Source organism: Homarus americanus, unplaced genomic scaffold (genome assembly GCF_018991925.1).
Source record: "Homarus americanus isolate GMGI-L3 unplaced genomic scaffold, GMGI_Hamer_2.0 scaffold1024, whole genome shotgun sequence".
Lineage (NCBI taxonomy): Eukaryota > Metazoa > Arthropoda > Malacostraca > Decapoda > Nephropidae > Homarus > Homarus americanus.
In genome coordinates this window covers 7,641,293-7,665,324 of record NW_024715228.1, presented here as the reverse complement: position 1 = coordinate 7,665,324, position 24,032 = coordinate 7,641,293, and the positions used below count along the sequence as shown (strand labels likewise).

Below are 24,032 nucleotides of genomic sequence, written 5' to 3'. Positions count from 1 at the left end.
GAACTCCGAGATGTAAGCCAAGTGGCGAACGACACGAAGTGTATGTGCCTGGGAGGCTGAAGTGAAGGCGTGGACAAGGGGCTTGTGGTCAGTGAAGATGGTGAACTGACGGGCCTCGAGGAAGTGCTGGAAATGCTTAAGAGCAAGGTATACGGCCAGGAGTTGTCGATTGAAGGTGCTGTACTTGAGGTGTGGTGGTTGAAGCCGCTGTGAGAGGAAGGAAATGGGCATGAGAATTCCGTTGATCTCCTGTTGTAAGACGGCGCCCACGACAGTAGAAGTGTCTGCTGTGAGAGTGGTCTGGGCATTGGGTGCAGGGTGAGCTAGGAGGGTAAGGTGTGTGATGTGCTGCTTGATAGTGTTGAATGCCATAACAGCCTCTTGAGTCCAAATGAGAGGCTTGTGAGACGTCTTGGGGAGTCCCTTGACAAGATCGTAGAGGGGGACTAGGACGGTAGCAGCGTGGGCAATGAAGCGGTGGTAGTAATTGACTAAACCCAGGAATACTCGGAGTTTCTTCGCCGTTTCAGGTCTGGGGAACTCCTTAATGGCAGTTACCTTCTGTGGTAGGGGTTGGATGCCGCTCCGCGAGACTCTGTGACCGAGGAAGTCGATAGAGGAGGCTCCGAAGACACACTTGGCAGGGTGAACTTTCATGTTGTTCTGTAGGCGTTGGAGAAGGAGCTGTAGGTGGTGATGGTGCTTGGCAGGCGTCGGAGATGCGACGAGAATGTCGTCTATGTAGACAGTGACAAAATCGAGGTTGCGAAGCATGTGGTCCCTGTACCTTTGGAAGGTCTGGGCTGCATTGCGGAGCCCAAAGCTCATGAAGGCATACTCGAAGAGACCGAACGGATTGGTGAGGGCAGTCTTCTGGGTATCTGCAGGTGCTACTTGAATCTGGTGGAAGTCACGCTGCAAGTCGATCTTCGAGAAGATGGTCTTGTGATGGAGTTTGTGGTGGAAGTCCTGGACATGCGGAATAGGATACCTGTCAGGTTTGGTGACGAGGATCAGAGCTCTGTAGTCACCACATACCCTCCAGTCGTTGGATGATGGCTTTGGAACCATGTGGAGAGGTGATGCCCAGGGACTCTTTGAAGGTTGAATGATGCTGTCTTGCAGGAATCTGTTGAATTCTGCCTTGGCTGCGTTCAGGAGATCAGGGCAAAGGCGGTGAGGGCGTGAGAAGACTGGAGGTCCTTTAGTTTCGATGTGGTGGAAAATTCCTGACGTAGGTGGTGGTGGAGAGACTCGGGGTGAGAAAAGTTCCTTGAACTTCTCGAGCAGGGTGGAGAACTCGTTGGACGGTGAGAGGCAGGTGATAGTGTCGGTGTCTGCAGCATGTGTACCCCGGATCGTGCGTGCTGTAGGCTCATGGATGAGGCAGAGGTGGCTTGGGTCGACGCCGAGCTTGTGGAAGGTGAGGAAGTTGAAGCCAAGGATGGGTTGACAGACGTCTCCCACCACGAACGACCAGCGCAGAGTCTTGGGAAGACTGAGGTCTAAGGCGAGGATGTTTGCGCTGTAGGAGGCGATGGGGGTACCGTAGGCAGCGAACAAGTCGTAAGAGGGTTGCTTTGATGTGTCTTGCAGTGAGGGAGGGATATTGCTGTCCGATGAACCTGTGTCGACGAGGAATTTCCTGCCGGAGATGCAGTCGGTGATGTGCAGCAGTGAGACGCCTGAAGTGGCGGGGACTGTGGCATCTACCAATCCCCGTTGATGCCGTTTCCCGAGTAGTTGCATTGGTACCGAAGCGTTGGTGGTACCAGCAGAGGGTAGGTCCGCTGTGCTGGGAGCTGGCGGCGGTTTCCGGGGCAGGATAAAGACGTCGGGGTTTGTAGGACGTGGTGTGTTGGGTAGGAACAGGCCCAGCAGCAGGCGTGGAGGAGCAGAACTGCTCAATGGTGTCCATCCTGCAGTGTAGAGATTGCAGCAGATCCCTGGTGTCTTGTGAGGTGTTGCTCGACTGAGGAGCGTTGATCCGGTTGACAAGATCGGAGGTAAGTAATGGAGAAATTTACCCATAAACCAACGAAGGCAGCATCCTGGAACTGAAAATCACAACAAATGGTTACCAGAGCTTCATCAACGAAAAAGTCCACAAACTACTTAGCAAACTCTCAAAAATAAGAAGATTTAAAAACCTGAACATACCAAACAAAAGGAAATTATACACGGCACTAATAAAATCAGTAATGTGCTACCCGCCTGTACCAACCAACTCATTTAGTAACAAACGAAGAACTCCACAGAAGAGCAACATCATCGCAGTAAACGTAGACATCTACATCCAAGCCAAAAGAACATGGGAAAAAGTACGAGAGTTAGACTCAAAAACTGTAGCAAACTGGCTCGACAACGAACCAGTAAGAAGAGCAAGAGAAGGACACGTTTGGTTCAGATTAAGCAGAATAAGAGTCGACAACCCACCACCAATGCCAAAATACATCTAAAAATTATCAAATTCAATACAAAAACAAAAAGAACTGTATAGCCATTAAATACTGTACCTTCAAGTCAAGCTTCAATCTTTCAATTAAACCAAAAAGATAGGACCACCTCCTTGTGAACGAAAGTAGTAAGTTGGATCCTACACCTCTTCTTAGAAATTAAACTTCCCTTCTATAAACAAAACGCTTCAGTTCTCTAAAACATGAAAATGTTTCATTAAAAATATGAGTGACCAAAGGACACTATCCTTGGCCTTTCCAACCCTTGTCTTCTTGCCCCTTCCCTCCACTCTTATTAAAACAAAAGATACTTTGCTCAGCCAGCAACACAAGAATCTGGCCAGAGGTCGTCACCCCTTCCTTGGAACAATGGCTACTGTAAAAATAAACATATTTTTAACTTAATGAAAAAGGCTTAAGAGCTAGAACCTAATCACGCAAGATGTAAGTTCAAATATAATTATTATAACCTCAGTGTATCTGGTTGAGCCAGATACTGTCAATCTCTTACTTTCCTTTAAATTTCCTCCCTCTTTTTCCTTGATCCTAAACCAATCCTCTCTCCCCCAAATTGCCACCAAAGTACTTCCAATCCTAACCCCGGCCCTCCCACCCAGCATTACAAGCAATAGCCTTTTACCTTATCTACAGACGTCAAGTCAAGTCAAGGAGATCATTCTACGCTACTCTCCAGAACCAGCAAGACCTCCCAACAACCTCCTCGCCAACTAACTCCCTCAGCAAGCTCCTCACCCAACAGGACCTCTGAGCAAGCTTCTCACCACACAGCAACTGCTCAGCACTGCACTGTACATACAATATATATACAGAAAATGCATTGTGAGTTTCTATTCTTACCTCCATCCTGAGTGTGAGATATCTTACATGTACGTTCGTATATGAGCCTGTGGGGTTTTGTGATGTGGTCTCACACTCAGGATGGGTTGGAGAAAGGAAACTCTCAATGCGTTTTCTCTATATAAATATATTGAATGTACAGTGCAGTGCTGAGGAGTTGCTGCATGGTTAGGAGCTTGCTCAGAGGTCCTGTTGGGTGAGGAGCTTGCTGAGGGAGCTGGTTGGTGAGGTGTTGTGGGGCTGTACCTGTAGGTAGAAGAAGGGAGTTCACGGCGAGGTTGAGAGTTTATACAGCGGAAGTAGGCCTGGCTTGATAGCCGACCTCCGCTTTGTCTCTGTATACATGTTGTATTGGATGTACAATGCAGCTTGGTGCTGGGAAGGCAGCATGGTTACAACTAAAAACCTGGAACGTCAATGTGGCATTTAAAAACTCATGCACTGTTAAACAAATGTTAATCAAGAACTCCCCTAACAACACAATTGGTTGCATATATAAAGTTCCTTGCAAGGAATGTAATATGTTTTACTTAGGCCAGACAGGTAAAGATCTTGTAACTAGACTTAAACAACATAAATATAGTGTTAGGATAGGACAGGTCAGGAATCCAATGCTCTGTTTGTTCATTTGAGGGATAACAAGCATTGCATTGACTGGGATAATGCCTCCTCAATATTACCTTGTAATTCAATTGACAGTAGGAACATCATAGAATCTAGTCTCATTAAACATACCGAAGCATTCAACATGAATTTGAGTAATGGCATGTACAAACTGGACAATTTTGTAATTAAGATGAATTGTAACCAGGTGAGAAGGTTGGGTCACCTTACCCTCTGACCTGACTACCGACCGTTGCGGTGCTATTTAAAGATTAGTAGGGTCATTACCTAATACCTAACCATTGTGGACCTGATCTCACCCTCCTCTGTATATATACACCTTACTTTGTACTTCTCCTTAGTCTGTACTCACCCCTGAAGATGTGAATTACACGAAAGCGCTTGGGAACTTCGTGTTTTCTTCTTTCCTTGTGGTTATCAGCATATACCTAGATCACGCGCACCTACAGTGATTTACTTGCATATATATATATATATGCGTGTGTGTGTACATGGATAATATTCTTGTGGTGATTCAGCCCTTTATGTATTTCTTGTTATTGTTACTTTATATAATAAAGTGCATTATAACATTCTTGTTTACCTTTATGCCTCTACAATAGTGATCTTGTAAAAAATGTGTTTAACCACGAAAAAATTACTCGAGACCGTAATTTCAGTCATTTTGGAATGAACGACGTCTTACAAATGATAATGAGGTTAGGGTTTCTTCATGAATGAATAAATGACGTATAAATAAATATATAAATATATATATACCAGATTATAAATCCGTCAATGTTAGTATAGTTAAGTCACAATGGCATATTTCGTTTTCTATGCATTCTGCCTCAGTCATATCGGTGAGCGTTAGATGGCGCAGCGAACGGCGGCACTGGAGAATACACGCCAAGAAAAAGGAGTTGAGCTTCCTTACTCTACCTTCCCTGCCGAGAAAAAGGAGTTGAGCTTCCTTACTTTACCTTCCTTGCCGAGAAACATGCACCTAGGGGAAGGTCGGCACTAGGCTGGTGTATTACGTCGCGTCATTTCGGAGATTCTAATAACTAACGAAAATGTTTTCACAGTTCCGACTAGCACATTCTGTGTGTCATAGTTTGAGAAGTGGCCTGTCACAGAAATTAACAGGTGGCATTGCAGGTGTCAGATGTTTAGGTAAGTTTACTTTGGAGTTATACTCAATTTACCCTCTTAGTCACTGATCGGCCTGTTAGCATAACGTCTCTTATGTACTGAACCAGCGCCAGTGTCGGTCAAGGCTGGGGTAAAACTGCAGTTTCACTATAAATTGTTTTCGGCCAATATGCCCTAGTAGTTTAGAAATTAGTTTATCCTGTGTATTTTGGTGCGATTTAATCGAATTTGACAATTATTTCCAGGGGAAAGTACCCGTTTTAGAGTTATCCCCCCAAAAGTATGGAAAACTTTAAAATTCATTTCTGACGTTATTATTCTTTGTTCCCTGGTTGAAAAGGGGTTATAAATACTCCAAATAAAGAGATTTAAAGGTTGGGGATGGTTAAAACAGGCGGCCGTGTATTCCCCCCCTCCCCAAGTTACCTAACCTAACCTATTATTCTTTGCCCCCCTTGTTGAAATTGGGTTAGTAATACCTGTACTCTAAAGAAGGAGATCTAAAGGTTGGGGATGGTTAAAACATTGGGCTGTGTATTGGCAGAAACTGCAAAATACCTTTTTTTTTTCCATTTTATTCGGTGTGATTCATTTGAATTTGACCTTCATTTCTGTCAGAAATGAGTCGTTTTTGAGTTATCACCGATCTCCTCCAACAATCGTGGGAGACCCATGGGAATTGGGTGGTAATTGTTTACTTCACTGCTGCTGATTTTTCATAGAAAACGAATTTAAAAAGGCAGTAGATATTTTGCCGTGACCGGTAAGTTCCTCCTAATGCTACTTTACCTTGAGTGCGCTCTGATTGGCTAATCGTCCATTATCGGCGAACCAGAGTAGAACTATATTTGACCATAACTGGTGGCATTTGGCATTTATTTCACTGAGCCGTTGGTTGTGTAGGTGTAAACATACCTAACCATATTTCTGTTGTGCATGGAAACTTATCATTATAACCTAATAAACCTGACATAACTAACCAAAGAAATCTACCTAACTTACCTGACCTCCTAGCAGGGGAGCAGATCCCCTGTCATATTAAACAGAAAATACTTAGCCAGTCAGAGCGCACTCCCGGTAAATAGCATTAGTGGGAACTTAGACGGTCGCGGCAAAATATCCACTATGATTTAAAAATTACGCAATATCACTGTGTTTTATAGTGGACACTGCCGTAGTTATGGCAAATGTGTTAAAAAATGTTATTTAAAAGTTCAAGTTAACCTAACCTAACCTTAGCCTAACCATAACCTAACTTCTTAACCTAACCTTAAACTAACCTAACCTAGCCTTAAATTAACCTAACAACCTAGCATAACTTAACACCAGCCGTGGGCGAACTTACTGTTATCGAGAGGCGGGAAACAGCTGTGAAGTCCACCATATTAGCCCAATTTAATATGCCGGGGGGTGGAGTTTTTATAAACTAAGGTTAGGTTTAATTTAGAAATAGCCACTTTTTAACTACCTCAAACAGAAAGATCTTGCTATGATATGGTGTAATTTTAAATTTTTTTTATGGACGTAAATGCTGCCTGCCGGACTGTGTGGCTCATAGACGTACTCTGGCGTCAATATGATTGGCTATTTACATCTGGGATATGGCATCACCGCCACAATAACGCAAGAAGACAAAGTAGTGCGCGCCTAGGCGAATAATTTTACGAAGAAATTGTTATCATATCAGAACTCCCTGATGAAAGTATAGTAAGAAAATAGACATTAAAACAAATGACTCGTCGGTGGGTTAGTCATCAATATTAGCCATTCTGGGTTTTTTGGTGGGGGAGAGCAAAACCAGAAGCTAATAGGAAGCTACTTTAATCCAACCTAACCTAACCTAGGGTACCATTGCAGGTATTATTTTAGTTTCAATCATCCAGGGAGTCGTAGGAATTTAATTATTGGAATCAGTAGTTTAGATAATTCTAAGACACTTTTCTTTCTATAACGTTTGCCGTGCAAATGACTTATATACAGTATGCCGAGGGGGGTGGAGCCCACCAGTTAGGAAGTTAGGTCAGGTCAGGTCATTTATGAAGGAAACATCATAGAATGAAAGTGTCTTAGAATTGTCTAAACTATTGATTGCAAAGATAAAAGTTCTAAGACTCCCATGTTGTCTGAAAGTAAAACTTTACCAAAATGCAGTTTCTTCCATTTGGTCTTGAATAAACTCACAGTTTACACCAGGTGCCATCACAACACTTAGAAGCAGTAAAGGTGGAGGAGACTGTTAGCACCAGAAATAACTTATGGAATTGAACCAAAATATTTGGAAATACTATTTGCATGATATTGAACATGAAAATAGAATTGAGAATTCACAACACATTAGAACATGACCTGACTTTCTAACCTGTGCATTGTTGTTTCGATTTTTGGTAATGTCTGAGAACAGCACTAGAAGGAGTTGTTTGATTGTGTTCATTTACTAGAACCTAATAGAACCTGACCTAACTAACCAAAGAAACTTACCTATCTTCCACCACATTAAATAGAAAAATAATATATATATATATATATATATATATATATATATATATATATATATATATATATATATATATATATATATATATATATATATATATATATATATATATATATATATACACACACACACACACACACAGTGGTCCTTCTGGTGCGAATGGTCTCTTCCACCTGTACCATAATTTATAAGCTAAGCAATTGCAGGCATTCTAATTTCTTTTGAGTACCTGAGGTGCCCTAATGAAGGCAACTGTCTGGTGACTCCATTTGTTTTATTTATCATTTCACCACTTTTAAGCTTACTAGCTGTTCAAGTAGTTGGGTTCTTTGTCATGAACTTTATTTGACCAGTGTTAGTACTTGGAAAGCACCTTTTTGAAGGGCTTTATGGGGGATGGACCATCCTGGTATATGAACACCCTTCTTATAAAACTTTTCATCGTGATTTTTGTCGCTGATGCTTATTTCTAGATACAACAGTGATTTGCAGAAAGTGAGCCTGTTTTTGAAGATGAGGAAAAATGTGGGGTTAATCACACACACAAATAAAACCACCAATCAAATGTTTGAGACTGTGACATAACCTTTCCTAGCCTTTAAAAAGTTCTAATACTGTACTGTGCTACAAAAACTTACCTCATTTAACCAATGGATTAGCATTAAGTGATTCTCTTCTTGTTTTTGTGTGTTTTTGTCACAAGAAAGCCATAACCCAAATGAATTCTTCTTGATGAAATTTTTGTGCATGTGTAAATCTCTCAAGAGAAAAAGTAGTACTGTACTGTACAGTACAGACTGCTTTCTGGATGGTCAAAGCTGATCATGTGAAGCTCAGATGAACAATTGTACCGAGACATTGCAGATTCACAAAAAATAGCCAACAAAGTCCTCAGATCCCTATATCCAATAGGGTCCTTATATTCATTTGGTGTGTTTTTTTCCCATTTTTATGATATCTCAAATTTAAAAAAAATTGTTCCTCTTCTGTATCTTCTGTATTTCTAAATCATGCTTTTAATTCAATCCTCAGGTCATTCATTTCAATTTTATCATCCAATTACTTATATTTTCAAGTCTATCATCAAAGATTTTCAAACCTACCCTAAACTTTCAATTGATTCGTACTTGTATTAGCTACTTCTTTTTCTAAAGTACACCTGTGTAAGTCCTGTATTCATACATGTATTAATCATATCACCTTCTTAAGTATCACTGAGTGCAATGTCAGTACAGGTAACTACAGTCTCTCCTCGACTTACGACGGGGTTCCGTCCCGACGACCAGATCGTAAGTCGATTTGGTTGTAAGTTGAAAAGGCGAAAATAATACATAGAAATTTTAAAATGAAATACAGTACAGTAAAAGTGATCACTAATGAAAAATGAACAAAGTGTTACTGTGCACCTACCTTTAATGTAGTCAGCTGAATGCACATGGGGCCTCAATAATTTTTTAATTAAGCATGAAGACTACATTAATTGGACGAAGCAGAGGAGGAGACAGGGCTGGGTGGGTCATCAAGTTCGCTTTCTTCAGACAGGCTAACATACTTGCTTGTTGAAGGTATTGGATCATCTTTAGGGAGTGAAGAGGTAGCATTGGTGGGGCATGAGGAGACAGCAGTGGGGGACTTCTTAAAAAATGTCCAATTTAGACTGCACAGTTTGCCTTTTCTTTTCATTGTAAATCTCCCTGTAGCAAGCAAGTGCATCTTGTATCAGTCTGTCAACTTTTGAAAAATGCTCAACATTTTGATGCATTCCGTCAAACATTTGCATCCCCTTATTTAATAGTAGCAAATGCCTCTGCCATTTGTTTCACTGAAAACTTTTTGGGGGGTGCAGGTTCTTCTTTTACATTTTCTCTCTTCTTCTTCTGCAATTATCTGTGCTTCCAGTTCAATAAGAACCTCGTTACTTAGCTCTTCTGCTACACTTTCCACCAACTGCTCAACTTCTTCATTATCAATTTCTAACTCCAGCTGTTTACCCATCTGCACTGTCTTGTTACTAATCTCCGAAATTGCTTCAACTTCATTAAATCATTTGAAACTTTTCACATATCTTTTCAGGACCTTCTTCCATATTCCATTCATGCACTAACCTGTAACCTCATTCCATGCTGCAGCTACTGTATGTTCTTTGTACTGTATACATTGCAAAATGTTGTAATCCTTCCAAAACTCTCTGAACGTTTTCTCACCTTCAGTAGCAGCAGCAGCCTGAGCGAAGGTCGTACGTAAATAATACGCTTTAAAGGCAGCAATAGCGCCTTGATCCATGGGTTGGATGATAGAGGTAGTGTGAGGTGGAATGTAGACTACCTTAACATCAGGGTGCAGGTCATCCAGGTGTGGTGGGTGTCCCGGAGCATTATCTAAAATTAATAAAATATTGAACGCAACCCCTTGTTGCAGACAATACTCCTTGGCTCGTGGAATGAAACAGCTCAGGAACCAATCCTCAAACAGTGCTAGGGTCATCCATGCTTTCTTATTACTGCGATAAAACACTTGCAGTGTGTGCTTGCTGACATTTTTAAAAGCCCTTGGTTTCTCTGAATGATATATCATGAAGGGTTTTGCCTTGAAATCAGCTGCATTCCCCCAAAAGAAGTGTGATTCCGTCCTTGAATGCCTTGAATCCCAGCATGGTTTTTGCGTCTTTGTGGATGTGTGTCCGTTCTGGCATGCGCTTCCATAATAAGCCAGTTTCATCCGCATTAAATATTTGCTCAGGCAAATAATTTCACTCCACGATGACACGATCTAGCTTATCCTTAAAAGCTTCAGCAGCACCCACATCAGCACTTGTTGCCTCTCCACTCATCTTTACACTGTGCAAATTGTAACGTTTCTTAAACTTTTGGAACCACCCAAGACTTGCTGTGAAGTTTTGGTCACAGTCATCTCCTGCCTGCTCTTTCAGGCTTTCGAAAAGGCTTCTTGCCTTAGTCTGTATGGTTAGAAGGCTTAAGGGTACATGCTTTTGCAGCTGATCTACCATCCACATCACAAGTAATTTCTCCATACCTTGTCTTTTTTTCATTACAGGTTGTACCTCTCTAGTCCGGCATTCTGTGGTCCGGAAACTCCCGTGGTCCGGAACGATTTTAGTTTGTCCAATAGGTAGATAGGCAGCTTTTTTTTTTTTTTACTTGATCTGAATTATTATTACAGGAGTATTAAATTTTTGCCCCTCAGGCCCCAATGTGGGTCAGTGACCTATGCCCGGGTGGGCTAATCCCCGTAAAAAAACAACAACGACAAAGCCGCGGGAAATTAAGGTTTGTTTACATCCGGCAGTTCGGCTGCTCTCTCTCTCTCTCTCTCTGCTTGTCTATACAGAGTATAACATTTAACCCTTCAATATATATGAGCAGTAAATAAGTGTTGCTTTCATATTCTTATGTAGAGTAATGACGATATGTTTTCACATGTGCGCACTTACATACGCTCAGTTCACTTTTTTTTTTACCATTAATGGTTAGCTACTTATATTGTTCCATTTATTAACATTAAATAACATTACAGGTACTTCAAACAACCATATTAATTTTTTTACATTAATTTTACTACAGCTAAAAATCAGGGTCTTATTTTCTTCAGTTTTATATGTAGAACCAATCAGTCACTGGTTTTGTAAGCTTTAACATAAACAATGCCGGCAGCCGTCTCGTCTCCTCTAATATTCCACGTATTATTAATAAATTGTATTGTTAATTTTGCACACACACACATTAATTCAATAAAAACAAATTCAGAAACATTAATTAAAATATATATGAACAGTAAATAAGTGTTGCTTTCATATTCTTATGTAAAGTAATGACGATATGTTTTCACATGTGCGCATGCGCACTTACATACGCGATCTCTCTTTTTTCTTTACCATTATCATTAGCTACTTCTATTGTTCCATTTATTAACATTAAATAACATTACTTAAAACAACCATATTAATTTTACTACAGCTACAACCAAGGTCTTATTTTCTTCAGTTTTATATGTAGAACCAGTCAGTCACTGGTTTTGTAATCAACGAAAACAATGCTGTGTCATTTCCTCGTGTGTTTTAATATTCTACGTATTATTAATGAATTGTATTGCTCATTTTGCACACATAAACATTAATTCAATAAAAAAGACATTCAGTAATAAACAATAATGAATCTTTTGTACATAAGAGAAATGACGCTGTTTACACGATTATGCACGTCGTCTGCACGTTGGCGGGCCGTTCAAACCCGTCGAAATTCAAGTTTCCGCCGTCAAAATTTTTATTTATTTATTTTTTTGTGTGTTCCAATAAAATACGTTAAGAATTAAAAACTCGCGAAATTTGAGAAGCTACTATACGACATTTAACCCTTCAAAGAGACCATGATGCAGAGAAAGTGTTGCTAGTGCTTCCAAGCATAAGCACAAGTCACTATCTATCCAGGAATAGGGTGAATTTTCATGGTCCGGCAATTTCCATGGTCCGGCACTGGTCAGGTCCCGAGGTTGCCGGACTAGAGAGGTACAACCTGTATTATTGTTCCCTTTATAGATGCTGATCCTTTCACTACCTCACGAATTTGTTCCTTGTCCTTCAAAATTGTTGATATCGTCGAATGAAAGAAGCCAAGGTCATGTGAAATGGTTGCTACCATTTTTCCATTTTCATATTGCATTATTATTTTCATTTTCATCTCAAAAGTAATTGACTGTCTTTTTCTTCTCAGCACCACGAGAACGCTCACTTTTATGATTGCCAGCCATTTTAAAGGAATTTACAAAAAAATTTTTTTGTCAGTACACAGCGCGATCACTAACAACAACAACGACGGCCAAACACCAACTCAGGGGGCTACGGCGTGGATGCTGTACACCATGAGGTGGCCCAGCCCAAGCTGTCGTACGGCGTCACATTACGACCAAACGTCGGGACTCAAAAATACGTAATGTGAAAAATATTTTATACGACCATGGCTGTCGTATGTCCAGGTTGTCGTGAGTCGAATATGTCGTAAGTCGAGGAGAGATTGTACTGTACATTACTGTAGTTTACTGTAAAGAAGAATTCTGGGTTATCCTACTTACCATAAGCAGGGTCTAACGGCTGGAGTTTTAATCACCCTCTTTCGGTGACGAGGATTGTCGTGTTTAACCCTCTCAACCTCGGAGCCTGAGACACATATGTGCATGAAAACTTACGCTCAGCCACGGAGTTTTTTTTTATTTAATTTTTTTTTAGGGCTCATTTCACTGCCATGGAATTGTTTTATTAATTGTAATGGGTCTCTTCTAGCGTAAATTGGATGAGTTGACGGTCTGAATTTTTTCATAAGATGGCAGGTCAATGGGTAAAGAAAACGCTTAAATTCACTATGGTAATGAAATTTTAAAATAAATTGGGCCAAAAAGTGTAAAAAATAAGGGTTAAAGTTGCTAAAAAGTCACATGACTGCGAAAAGCTCTGTGATTGGTTGTGACTTCACTGGTTGGGGTGAAATTCCCAGCGGGAGGGAGCCAGCAGCAGTAGTTGTTCAACCTTCTCGGCTGACCGGCTCTGTAAATAAATGTTATTAGATAATTAATTGTGCTTTACTGTGCAACACAGAAATACTATTTTGAATATATGAATATTACTCAGCAAATAAACTAGTTCAATGGATATTAGCTGCCCATACAACACGATTCATAGTACTATACAGTGGTCCCTCAGTTAACGAATGGTTCAATTAACAAATTAGCTCCCATGAGGATTTTCATTTCGATTAACGAAATCCTTACAACAAACACGCTTTGTTGTGCGGATCAGCTGATCGCCGAGTCCGCCAATACAGTAATTGGTTCTATGTTTACATTTGTTTCCAGTGAAGTAAATATCAAGAAAGTTGGTGTCTTGATTATTTCTGCATTTTTTATATTAAAATTATTGGTCATTCTGAATTTTAGTTAACATATTGATAATATACAGTGCAGAAATTATTATGAAACATGAAGAAGGCATTAGAACCAATGCACATGTCATCATCGACTGCCTCTACAATCAGCTGTTGATATGTAAACAAAGCTGCCGGCAATACGACATACAGTGACCCCTCCGTTAACGAACTCAATCCGTTCCAGAAGGTCGTTCGTTAACCGGAAAGTTCGTTAACCGAAACCATTGTTTCAATGGGTTTTGGGTAATTGGTTCCAGCTCACCGAAAATTTCCTAAATTCAACAAAAATGGTAGAAAAGTTCACTTAATTTGAGGTGTGTATGTAGAAGGCTCCTGGATGATGATGATGATGATGATGGGATTTAGAATGGGGGTGGAGGAGAAGGAAGAAGAGAAGGCATTGGGGTGGAAGAGAAGTCACCCCATGGCGCCATTTCACCCATAAAATTTTAGCTCTCTTGGTGTAATTCAAGATTATTTTCTTTAAATCAACACTGCACTGCATTATATATTGTCAATATGTAAAATATATTTCAAAATGACCAATAATTTGCTTGGAAACACAGAAAAAAAGCATTTAGTTGAAGAGAGTCTCAAGCAAGATGTTACCTCCAGTGAAAACAGAGAGAGACTAACTCCTGTTTGCTGTGTTAAGAGGCTGGATGCCGCGCATTAAACTAGTCACTTTACCTTCAATTATGTTCAATAATTGTTAAAATGACTAAAAAATTGAATATTTAACTTTTAAATTTATTGAATAGTATAAACTTCTTGATATTTACTAAAATAGTAAAGAATTTAAGCCCTAGAACCGATTAATGTATTGGCGGACTGATACTAAAGCTGGTTGCCCAGTCAGTGCAAGCGAAAACATGTTGAGGTCGGTTCATAAGAACTTCGTTAACGGAATTTTTTTTCGTTAACCGAATTGAAGATCCTTATGGAAGGCAGTTCGTTAATCGAAATTACGTTAACCGAGGTGTTCGTTAAACGAGGGGTCACTGTATACACCTCAAAGTAAGTTAAAATATAGTACAGTTTTCTATTGTTTTTTATTTATTATTGTACAGTACACTGTACAGTACAGTACTGTATTTAGTTTATATATAATGTTTTGTTAATTCTATTACTGGTATACAGTACTTTGTATGTACTTTTTCTGTGAGTTGGAACCAATAACCCAATATCCCATTGAAATAAGAACATAAGAAAATAAGGAGTCTGCAATAGGCCGGTTGGCCTGTGCATGGCAGCTCCTGTCGAGAGTTACTACCACTCTCTATCATCCATGAATCTATCCAGCCTCCTTTTGAAACTTTCCAACTTTCCAGCACTTACTACAAAGTTGCTAAGCTTGTTCCACTCGTCCGCCACCCTATTTGTGAACCAGTTCCTTCCTATCTCCCTCCTAAACCTAAACTTATCCAACTTAAATCCGTTGCTCCGAGTCCTATCCTGTTTGGATATTATAAGAACTTTATCTATATCGCCTTTATTGATTCCTTTCACCCACTTAAATACTTCTATCATATCTCCCCGCACTCTTCGTCTTTCTAGGGAATGCAAGTTTAATTTCTTTAACCTATCCTGATATGGAAGGTTTCTAAATCCCGGAATCATTTTCGTCATTCTTCGCTGCACCGACTATAGTGAATTGATATCCATTCTATAGTAAGGGCACCAGAACTGAACCGCATAATCGAGGTGCGGCCTGATTAGCGCAAGATATAATTGCAATAAGACCTCTGCACTCTTATTACATACACTTCTTGATATAAAACCTAATACTCTGTTTGCTTTATTTCGAACATTAACGCATTGTTTTCTAGGCCGTAGGTCCGGGCTTACAAGTACCCCTAGGTCTCTTTCACAAGTCTACTTCTCTAGGTTGATGTTGCTAAGGCTGTATACATTAGCAGTATTTGTTCTTACAATATTAAGTACGCTGCACTTGCTGGTGTTGAATTTCATTTGCCATTCTTCAGACCACCCCTGCAGTTTATTTAGATCCTCCTGTAATGCATTTGCACCTTGCCCTGAATTAATCTGCTGCCCTATTTTGGTGTCATCCGCAAACTTGCTTATGTCACTGCTGATCCCAGTATCTAGATCGTTTATGTAGACTATGAACAAGAGTGGGCCTAGTACTGACCCCTGGGGAACCCCACTGGTTACACGGCCCCACTCAGATTTGACACCATGTACTCTGACCCTCTGCGTTCTATCGGTGAGCCATGATTTTATCCAATTTAAAACTTTACCCTCGATACCATGAGCCTTAACTTTTCTCAGAAGCCTCTGATGCGGTACTCTGTCAAATGCTTTGGTAAAGTCTAAGTAAATACCATCGTAATTTTCGTCATTATCTACTACCTCGAAGACTTTCCTAAAAAAACGTCAGCAGATTTGTTAGACAAGATTTTTCCCTTTGTAAACCCATGTTGAGAGTCGTAGATTAATTTGCTTTGCTCTAGATGCGATCGGATGCTATCTGCTATAATTGATTCAAGAAATTTCCCCACTACTGACGTCAAACTGATCGGCCGACAATTTGACGCTGATGCTCTGTCTTCCTTTTTGAATATGGGTACTACATTTGCCTGCTTCCACAAGTCTGGCACAACTCCCGTGTCTAATGATTTTGTAAATAAATTTACGAGGGGTCCGCTAATCTGTTCCCTACACTCTTTCAAGACTCGAGGGAAAATTTCATCCGGCCCTGGGGATTTTGTCTTCATTAATTTGTTTATCTTCTTAAGAACATCCTCTTTTCTGATAGTGATATTCTTTAATTTCTTTTCTTCAGTTCCCCTAAATATCAGTTCCACCTCTGGCATTTTCTCGTGAATTTCTTCTGTGAAAACTGATAAGAAGTAGCTGTTTAATGCTTTGCTTATTTTCTCACTTTCATCGATCATTTCCTCTCTCTGACCTTAAAGATCCCACTTTGTCCTTGACCTTTGTCCTATACACCTGGAAAAATCCCTTGGGATTCGCCTTGGATTCTCTTGCTATTTTGATTTCATAGTCTCTGTTTGCTTTCCTTACATTTTTCTTAACATTCCTAGATAGTTCATTATACCTATTTCTGAGCTGCTCCTCCCCTCCCTTTAATTTCTTATAAATTCCTTTCTTTATTCCTATGTCATGTTTAAGTTTTCTGGTCATCCACCTTGGCTCATTCTTATTTGACCTAATTTTTCTGTATGGTATATTTTGTTCTTTTGCTTTATGTAGTATACTAGTGAATATATTATAGTCATGAGCAATTGTTGTCATCTATGTCCTCACCCTTTACTACTGGGGACTGACGTGACTGTTCCCAGGTGACCTCACCTAGGTACCTTCTTAACCCCTGATAATCTGCCAACCGAAAGTTTGGGACTCTGACCATATTGTCATTGTTTTTTGTTTCCCAATTTAGGGTGAACCTGATTTCTCTGTGATCACTGTTCCCGAGTTCTTCCCCTACTGTGATATCTCTGATAATATTTTCTTTATTTGTTAATACTAGGTCTAATATATTGTCACCTCTAGTAGGTTCTGTAATTAGTTGTTTAAAAAAATAATAGATTCGGTTAATGAAATTTTCGGTTAAGGAACGATTCTGTGGAACCAATTGTGTTCGTTAACCGAGGGATCACTGTATAAACATTCCAAACAATATTGGTATTACATGTACAGTATTTTGGTTTTGGTCATCTGGGGAACCTTAAGATTCTAACTATGGGATTAAGTAATTTAAACAATAAGAAACATTATCTCTATAGGATTTCTGTCTCAAAACATTTTTCGATCACATAAGAAAATACAGATCATATGTAAGGTTAGGCTAGGTTAGGATATGATGAATTATAAGGTTAGCTTAACATACATTGGTAAGGGGGGGGGGTAGTAACTCAAAACTAGTGATTTCTGATAGAAATGAAGGTCTAAATCGTTCATAACACATCGCAAACCATCGGAAAAAACAGTCTGTATGTCTTAGTACAGGGATGACCAAAGCTTTAAATTTACCCAATATAGCCTAACTCGAATCTAAGCATCAAAATACTTTTGGTAGTGTAAGTAAAATTTTACCCATTAATTAATATAAATGATGATATATCCCAGTGGTTCATTAGTGAATCATCAAAACAATAACAGCTCTATGTTGTCATGTTAACTAGCACCAGGCATTTTCAAAACAAAGTCCAGGCAATGTCATTACAGTACTGTACAGTACTACTTCTAAATTTACTCGTATATCCAGATAGTACTGATGTACTCTGTAAATGCGCTAAAAAAAAAGTGAAAGTCTACCAGGTAAGAGTACATGACAGCTGAGCTGGTGTGAACATGGGAGTTTTTTATGTCCAAAAGAACACAAGAATGGAGGAAACTGCAGTGGGCCTATTGGCCCATACTGGACAGTCCCATTTACACCCAACCCCTATTGCTCATATATCCATCCAACCTATGTTTGAAGCTGCTCTTCATGGCACATTTCTTCACTTACGAAATGTCCATGACTTAGACCATAAAAAACCAACCTTAAAACTTACCTGAACGTGGCATTTGGGGTCTAAAGAGGCTACCTTTCTGCTACCTCCGACTGCAGCGATGAGTTTAAAACTAGGGATGTCATTGCAAATGGCGGCCTTGTTTCTAGAGAAATAAACTTACCTCGACTATTATAGCAGGACTTTAAACTTTTATTACAAATTATATATACCGTATCACTCTGTGAACGTGGCAGAGTGTATTTCTTGTGCTTGCCCAGAATCGTCAGTTCTTCCATTGTCTGAAAAATTGTATGAAACCAAAAAAAGATAAAAATTCTTGAAATTTAATCCACTTTTTTTGGTATAAGTTGAGAAAGTAGGAAAATGTTTAGTTACATCTCAATTTCCAATCACATTTTGCTTGTATTATGGTGTTCATTGATATGTACTATATACTAAAATAAAGAACAAAGCATGTAGAATATTGTGGTACTGTATAAGGAAAAATAATATAACACAAAAACTCATGGAATAATTTAAAGGGCCGAGCAGCGTACACTCCTCTCGCTCTAATGGCCAGAATGACACCACACGCCAATCACATGGTGACCAAGACCGTCTCGAGGAAGTTCATAAGGCCCACAAAAAGAAAACGACGTCGGTCAAATGGCATCCAAAGTTCAGTCAGTTACACTGAATACAGTAGTTTGTGAGTTATTTGAAAATACAGCCCATTGGATGCCACATTGGCATCGTGAGGCTAAGTGTAAATTTTTCGCCTTTTATGTTCAACGCCATGCCATAGTGGCGTCTTGCGAGGCTGACGGGGTTAACCTAAGTTTTAGAAAAAAAAGTGTCATGAAGGACACCTCACTACAGTGGTTGACAGGGAGGTGTGGCGGGAAAATTAACTAATTCCAGTATTATAAAGTAATTTTATTTGAATTACAGTAGTACCCCGATTTACGCCAGTTGAACCCACGGGGTACCACGGAAAGTGAAAACCATGTAAAGTGAACAATGGAACATATGGGATTAATTCCAATAGAGACTGGCCTGACCCCCAAACTCCACTTTTTCCGACACAATACCTATGTTGTAGTAAAAATAACATCTTAATTTTATGATGGTATGCTCACACAATTAATATTTAAGAGAAATACAGTCGCCAGGTTAATGTCCATTCAAATAATGGACTCAAATCCCCTCTTCCCAGCTCACTAGCTCCTACCTCTCTGAGAAATGTTTGGGTGAAAACACTAGATTTTAACGTTTAGTAATAAATAATACCTCAGACTAAAGTTAGGATAATATAATTGACATTTCTGGATTCCTTGCAGGTCAGGGAATATTTTGAATGTAAACTTCATATATTTTGCACAAAAGATAAAATATTTGCTTTGTGTAAACCAATTTATTGCATTAGATCTAAAAATTTGTATGTCTAATGCAAAATCCATGATGTTTATATTTAAAATGATCATCATATTGTAAGAATTCCAGCTATATAAATTATATTCTGGCCTGGTAATTTGTATGAATTTTATGAGCTAAAACAAATATCTTCAGTAAATAAACAAAGAAATATTCTTCAAGGACACTATCTGTCAATCAAAGTACCCCACCTTGCCTCCCCCCCCTCCTCACACTCACGCCAGCTGGGTCAGTCGGTCCCAACCCTCCCCCCATCCCCCACCTTCCCTCCATACCAGAGAAATGTTTGGGTGAAAACACTAGATTTTAACGTTTAGTAATAAATAATACCTCAGACTAAAGTTGGGATAATATAATTGACATTTCTGGATTCCTTGCAGGTCAGGGAATATTTTGAATGTAAACTTCATATATTTTGCACAAAAGATAAAATATTTGCTTTGTGTAAACCAAATTATTACATTAGACCTAAAATTTGTATGTCTAATGCAAAATCCATGATGTGTATATTTAAAATGATCATCATATTGTAAGAATTCCAGCAATGTAAATTATATTCTGGCCGGGTAATTTGTATGAATTTTATGAGCTAAATAATAAAAAAAAAAAAATTATACTTCACCGCGTATATGAGTAGATGCACCGCGGAAAGTGAAATTCCGGTTCTAGCAAGATACCGCGTAAATGAGAAAATGAGAAATCGGTAAATGAGAAAATGAGAAATCGCGGAAAGTGAAACTGTGTAAAGCAGGGTAATACTGTAGTTAATTTTACTGTCACACCTCGCCGTCAAGCACTATAGTGCTTTCCTTTGTGATTAATTTTTTTTAAACTTGGGTTGAAACTCTATCGACTCCCATCAATGGAAGAGGGTGATTAAAACTCCGGGCTTAATCCTCATCACTTACCATGGGAGAGGTCAGGATCACTGTCTACTATAGGAAATGTCAAGGTCATCCTTCCTACTATGAGAGAGGTCAAGATCTACCTAACTGCCATGGGAGAGGTAAAGATTTACCTACCTTCATTACTCATATACCGGGAGTTCCTTCCCAAATACAGGAGGTCCCCGACTTACGAATGCCCGCCGATACAAATGGGGTTAAATTTGAAATTTACAGTACAGTACTCCCTCTTTATCGACGGGGGTTACGTTCTGTAGACGGCCGTCGATAAAGAAACCGTCGATACCGTGATGGTTACGTAATTTTTCTAACTATTATTAGCATATGTTGAATAAATGTACCTTTAAGCATTAATGCGTTTCCTTTACACATAACCTTAAGTAATAGTGTATAAATAATAATATAATAAGTGGACAAAAATACTAGCAAACTTACGATTTCATTTATTGAAGTGAACATCGGTCCTTACAGTAAACAATACAGTGTACAGTATATACAAGTGTGATGATTGAGGCTTATTAAAAGCCTGACCAGTCACATGAGTATGATGAGTCAAGGTCTGCATCTTCTTGAGGGGTGTGGGCAGGTACTGTGTCTTGTTGTTGTGAGGTGCCGGCAGCTTCTACGTCTTGTTGTTGTGAGGTGTCGGCAGCTTCTGCCTCCTGTTGCAGGATGCCGGCAGGTTCGGCGATGGCAGGCACTCGGCGACTGAAGAAGTTGGTGATGGTGGTCTGTGCTTTCTTGCTTCTCATTTCCCTCTGCAGTTCTATATATGGCAACATAACATTTTCAATAGCTCTCTTTGCTTTAAGGGACCTATCAAGGGAGGGATCAATGTCATAGAGACGAGCAGAGAGGGCCTTACTCATTCTTATTACTTCACCAAGATTATCTAAAGTTAAGTTCTTATTTTCATCATCACTCACTTCATCTTCTGTTTCATCCTGCAGCTTCACTAATTGTTCTAGTTCATCACTTGTAAATGGATCCCCAACATTTCCCAATAACTCTTCTTGCACCTCTGCCACTGTTAAGTCAGAGAACCCTTCACCTCCAACTTCATTTGCCATAGTTATTATGTTGCGTAACTGAGGCTCGGCTGTTGGGAACCCTGTGAATGTTGGGACAATTTCAGGCCACAATTTTTTCCAACATGATCGGACACAGTTCTGCGACAGTTCATTGTGGCTTTCAGCGATGAAGTTTATGCACTGTGCGATATCAAATTTCTTCCACATTTCTCTGGGTGTCACATCAGCATCCTTATCAAGGCACTCACGAATCATGCTGAAAGTCTTCTCTGCATATTTAGCCTTAAACACGACAATGACTCCCTGGTCCATTGGCTGGATGATGGAGGTGGTGTTTTTTGGCAGGAAAACCACCTCAATGTTGGGGTGGGCAGTCTTGAGTTCTTCAGAGTGGCCAGGGCAATTATCTAGATATAATACCACTTTGAACTCCATGCCAAGTTCATCCAGATAATCTTTCACCTCTCTAGCAAAGCAGTTTTTCAGCCAATCCACGCACAAATCAGATGTCATCCACGCTTTCTTGTTGTTCCTGTAGAAAACTGGTAGCAAGTTCATGTTTTTATTTTTGAGAGCCCGAGGTCGTGCGGCAGTGTATAACAACATGGGCTTAATCATATGCCCTGCCGCATTCCCACATAGCATCACTGTCACTCGGTCCTTCGCAACTTTAAATCCAGGGGCACTTTTTTCCTCTTTAGAGATGTAGGTTCGGCGTGGCATCTTCTTCCACCATAGGCCTGACTCATCAGCATTAAAAACTTGTTCCGGCCTATAACCCTTTTGTTCTATGTGGTTAGCAAACTCTGCAGGGTATGCTTCCCCTGCCACAGTGTCTGCTGATGCTGCTTCGCCAGTCACTTTTATATTATGCAGCCCATAACGATGTCTGAATTTCTCGAACCATCCTTTGCTAGCTGCAAATTTTTTCAAATTGTCACCATCACCCTGATTATCACCATCACCCTGATCATCACCATCACCATCACCAACACCATGATCATCACCTTTAGAAAACTTATCATAAAGTTCCTTAGCTTTCTGCCTAATAAATTTCGAGTCAAGTGGTATGCGGCGGCGGTTTAGGTCCTCTATCCAAATGTTCAGTGCTTTTTCCATTTTAATGAGGGCATCATCACGCACATGGCTTGTCACTTTTGATGTCACTGGTGCACTTGAAGCTAAAGCGTGCTTCAGACCCTTTGCACGTCGTTTAATTCCACGCACACTGGATTCGTTGAGCCCAAAGTGGCGGCCAACAGCTGCGTAGCTCATACCGCTGTCGAGTTGTTTCAGCACTTCATTCTTCTCATTCAGCGTCAGCACTCGTCTTGCCCTCTTAGGTGTAGATCCAGAGGGAGCAGCAGGTCGTTTGGGAGGCATGGTGATATAAGTTGATGTGATGAACCACCAGCAAAAGTTGAAAATCAAAGACTGTTGCCCACGCGGCTTGGCTGATGTCTGTGTTCAGGGAAGGCGGGCCGCGGGTAGACGCTAGTCACGCCACTAGTGCCGCCTAGCGGCGAAAGTACAAACAAGGCCCGCAGAGTTCAAATAAAGCCAAAATAAAAATCCGTCTAAATAATCCGTCGATAATCGAAACCGTCGATAAAAAATCCGTCGATAAAGAGGGAGTACTGTACTGTATTTTATTTACATGGTGACTTATTTTTTACTTTCATTTACTGTATTTTGTGATTCTATTTCTTCTTTTGTCTTAAATTAAGTGAGTTTAGATGTATTTAAGGACTTAGGCAATTATACTGTAGTGGGATTTTAAATTTTTTTCTGTAAGTACAGTATGCACATAGCATGTGTTCTGATTTATGTACAAATCCAACATAAAACCAACAGAACCTGTTCGTAACCCGGGGACCCCATGTAATATTTTTGTTGTGAATATTTGTTAACTTATGCTAAATGTTCGTTTTATTCATATCTCGGGAATTTACACTTAATGTAAATACAATTTTAAGTACTGTTTTGTATTGGCACCATATGGTGCTGAGTGGCAGTGGGCCACAAACTTCTTTTCTACATTCATCTTCATGATGGTGTGTTGTGGTCATTTTGGGGGCTGTGTGTGTATGGAGATAGGCAACAGTATTTTGGAAATCATCAAAATTTTATATTTTCCTGTATGGTACAGGAAACAAATAGTATAGGGTAGGACAACAGATCTGGTAATAATGGAAAGGTAAAGGGAGATGAGGAATGGTTTGAGGAGAGTTGGGGAGGACCTCATTTGTGTTACAGATACGGGTGTGTCGTGTGTTTGAAAGTGAAGATTTTTCACCATTACCCTATCTTTTGCCCTACCCTATAGTAATATCTCCGTTAGCCTTAATCCCTCAAACCTGGAACTCTCTGATAGCCGGAATGGAAATTTTCCGAGGGGCATATTTCTGGAAAATTCAGAGAAAAATTTTCCCAGTTGCCGGAAAATACTGGGGATGCGTTTTTTTCCGTGTTTGAGAGATGAAAATCGGGCACATTTTCCAGAAATTCTGAGAAGATTTTTTCAGTACCCAGAAAAATCCAAGGATGGGGGATATTTTTCCAGGTTTAAGAGACATGTAACGTGCAATTTCTGGAAATTCTAAGAATATTTGTACATAACCTGGAAAATTCAGGGAATGAGGGATTTTTTCTGGCTTTGAGAGAATCGTCTCGTTACCT

At 39.8% G+C, this 24,032-nt stretch overlaps 1 protein-coding gene across 1 annotated transcript in view; it reads left to right on the top strand.

Annotated features, from left to right (window-relative positions):
* Window positions 1-4,885: 4,885 nt before the first annotated feature.
* The window catches only part of LOC121856496 (cysteine desulfurase, mitochondrial-like), a 41,834-nt gene continuing 22,687 nt past the window's right edge, over window positions 4,886-24,032 (top strand). The window contains exon 1 of the mRNA XM_042352090.1: window positions 4,886-5,093. Within this exon, the coding sequence (XP_042208024.1) occupies window positions 4,994-5,093 (100 nt within the window). The 5' untranslated portion in view covers window positions 4,886-4,993. The remainder of the gene's footprint in view (window positions 5,094-24,032) is intronic.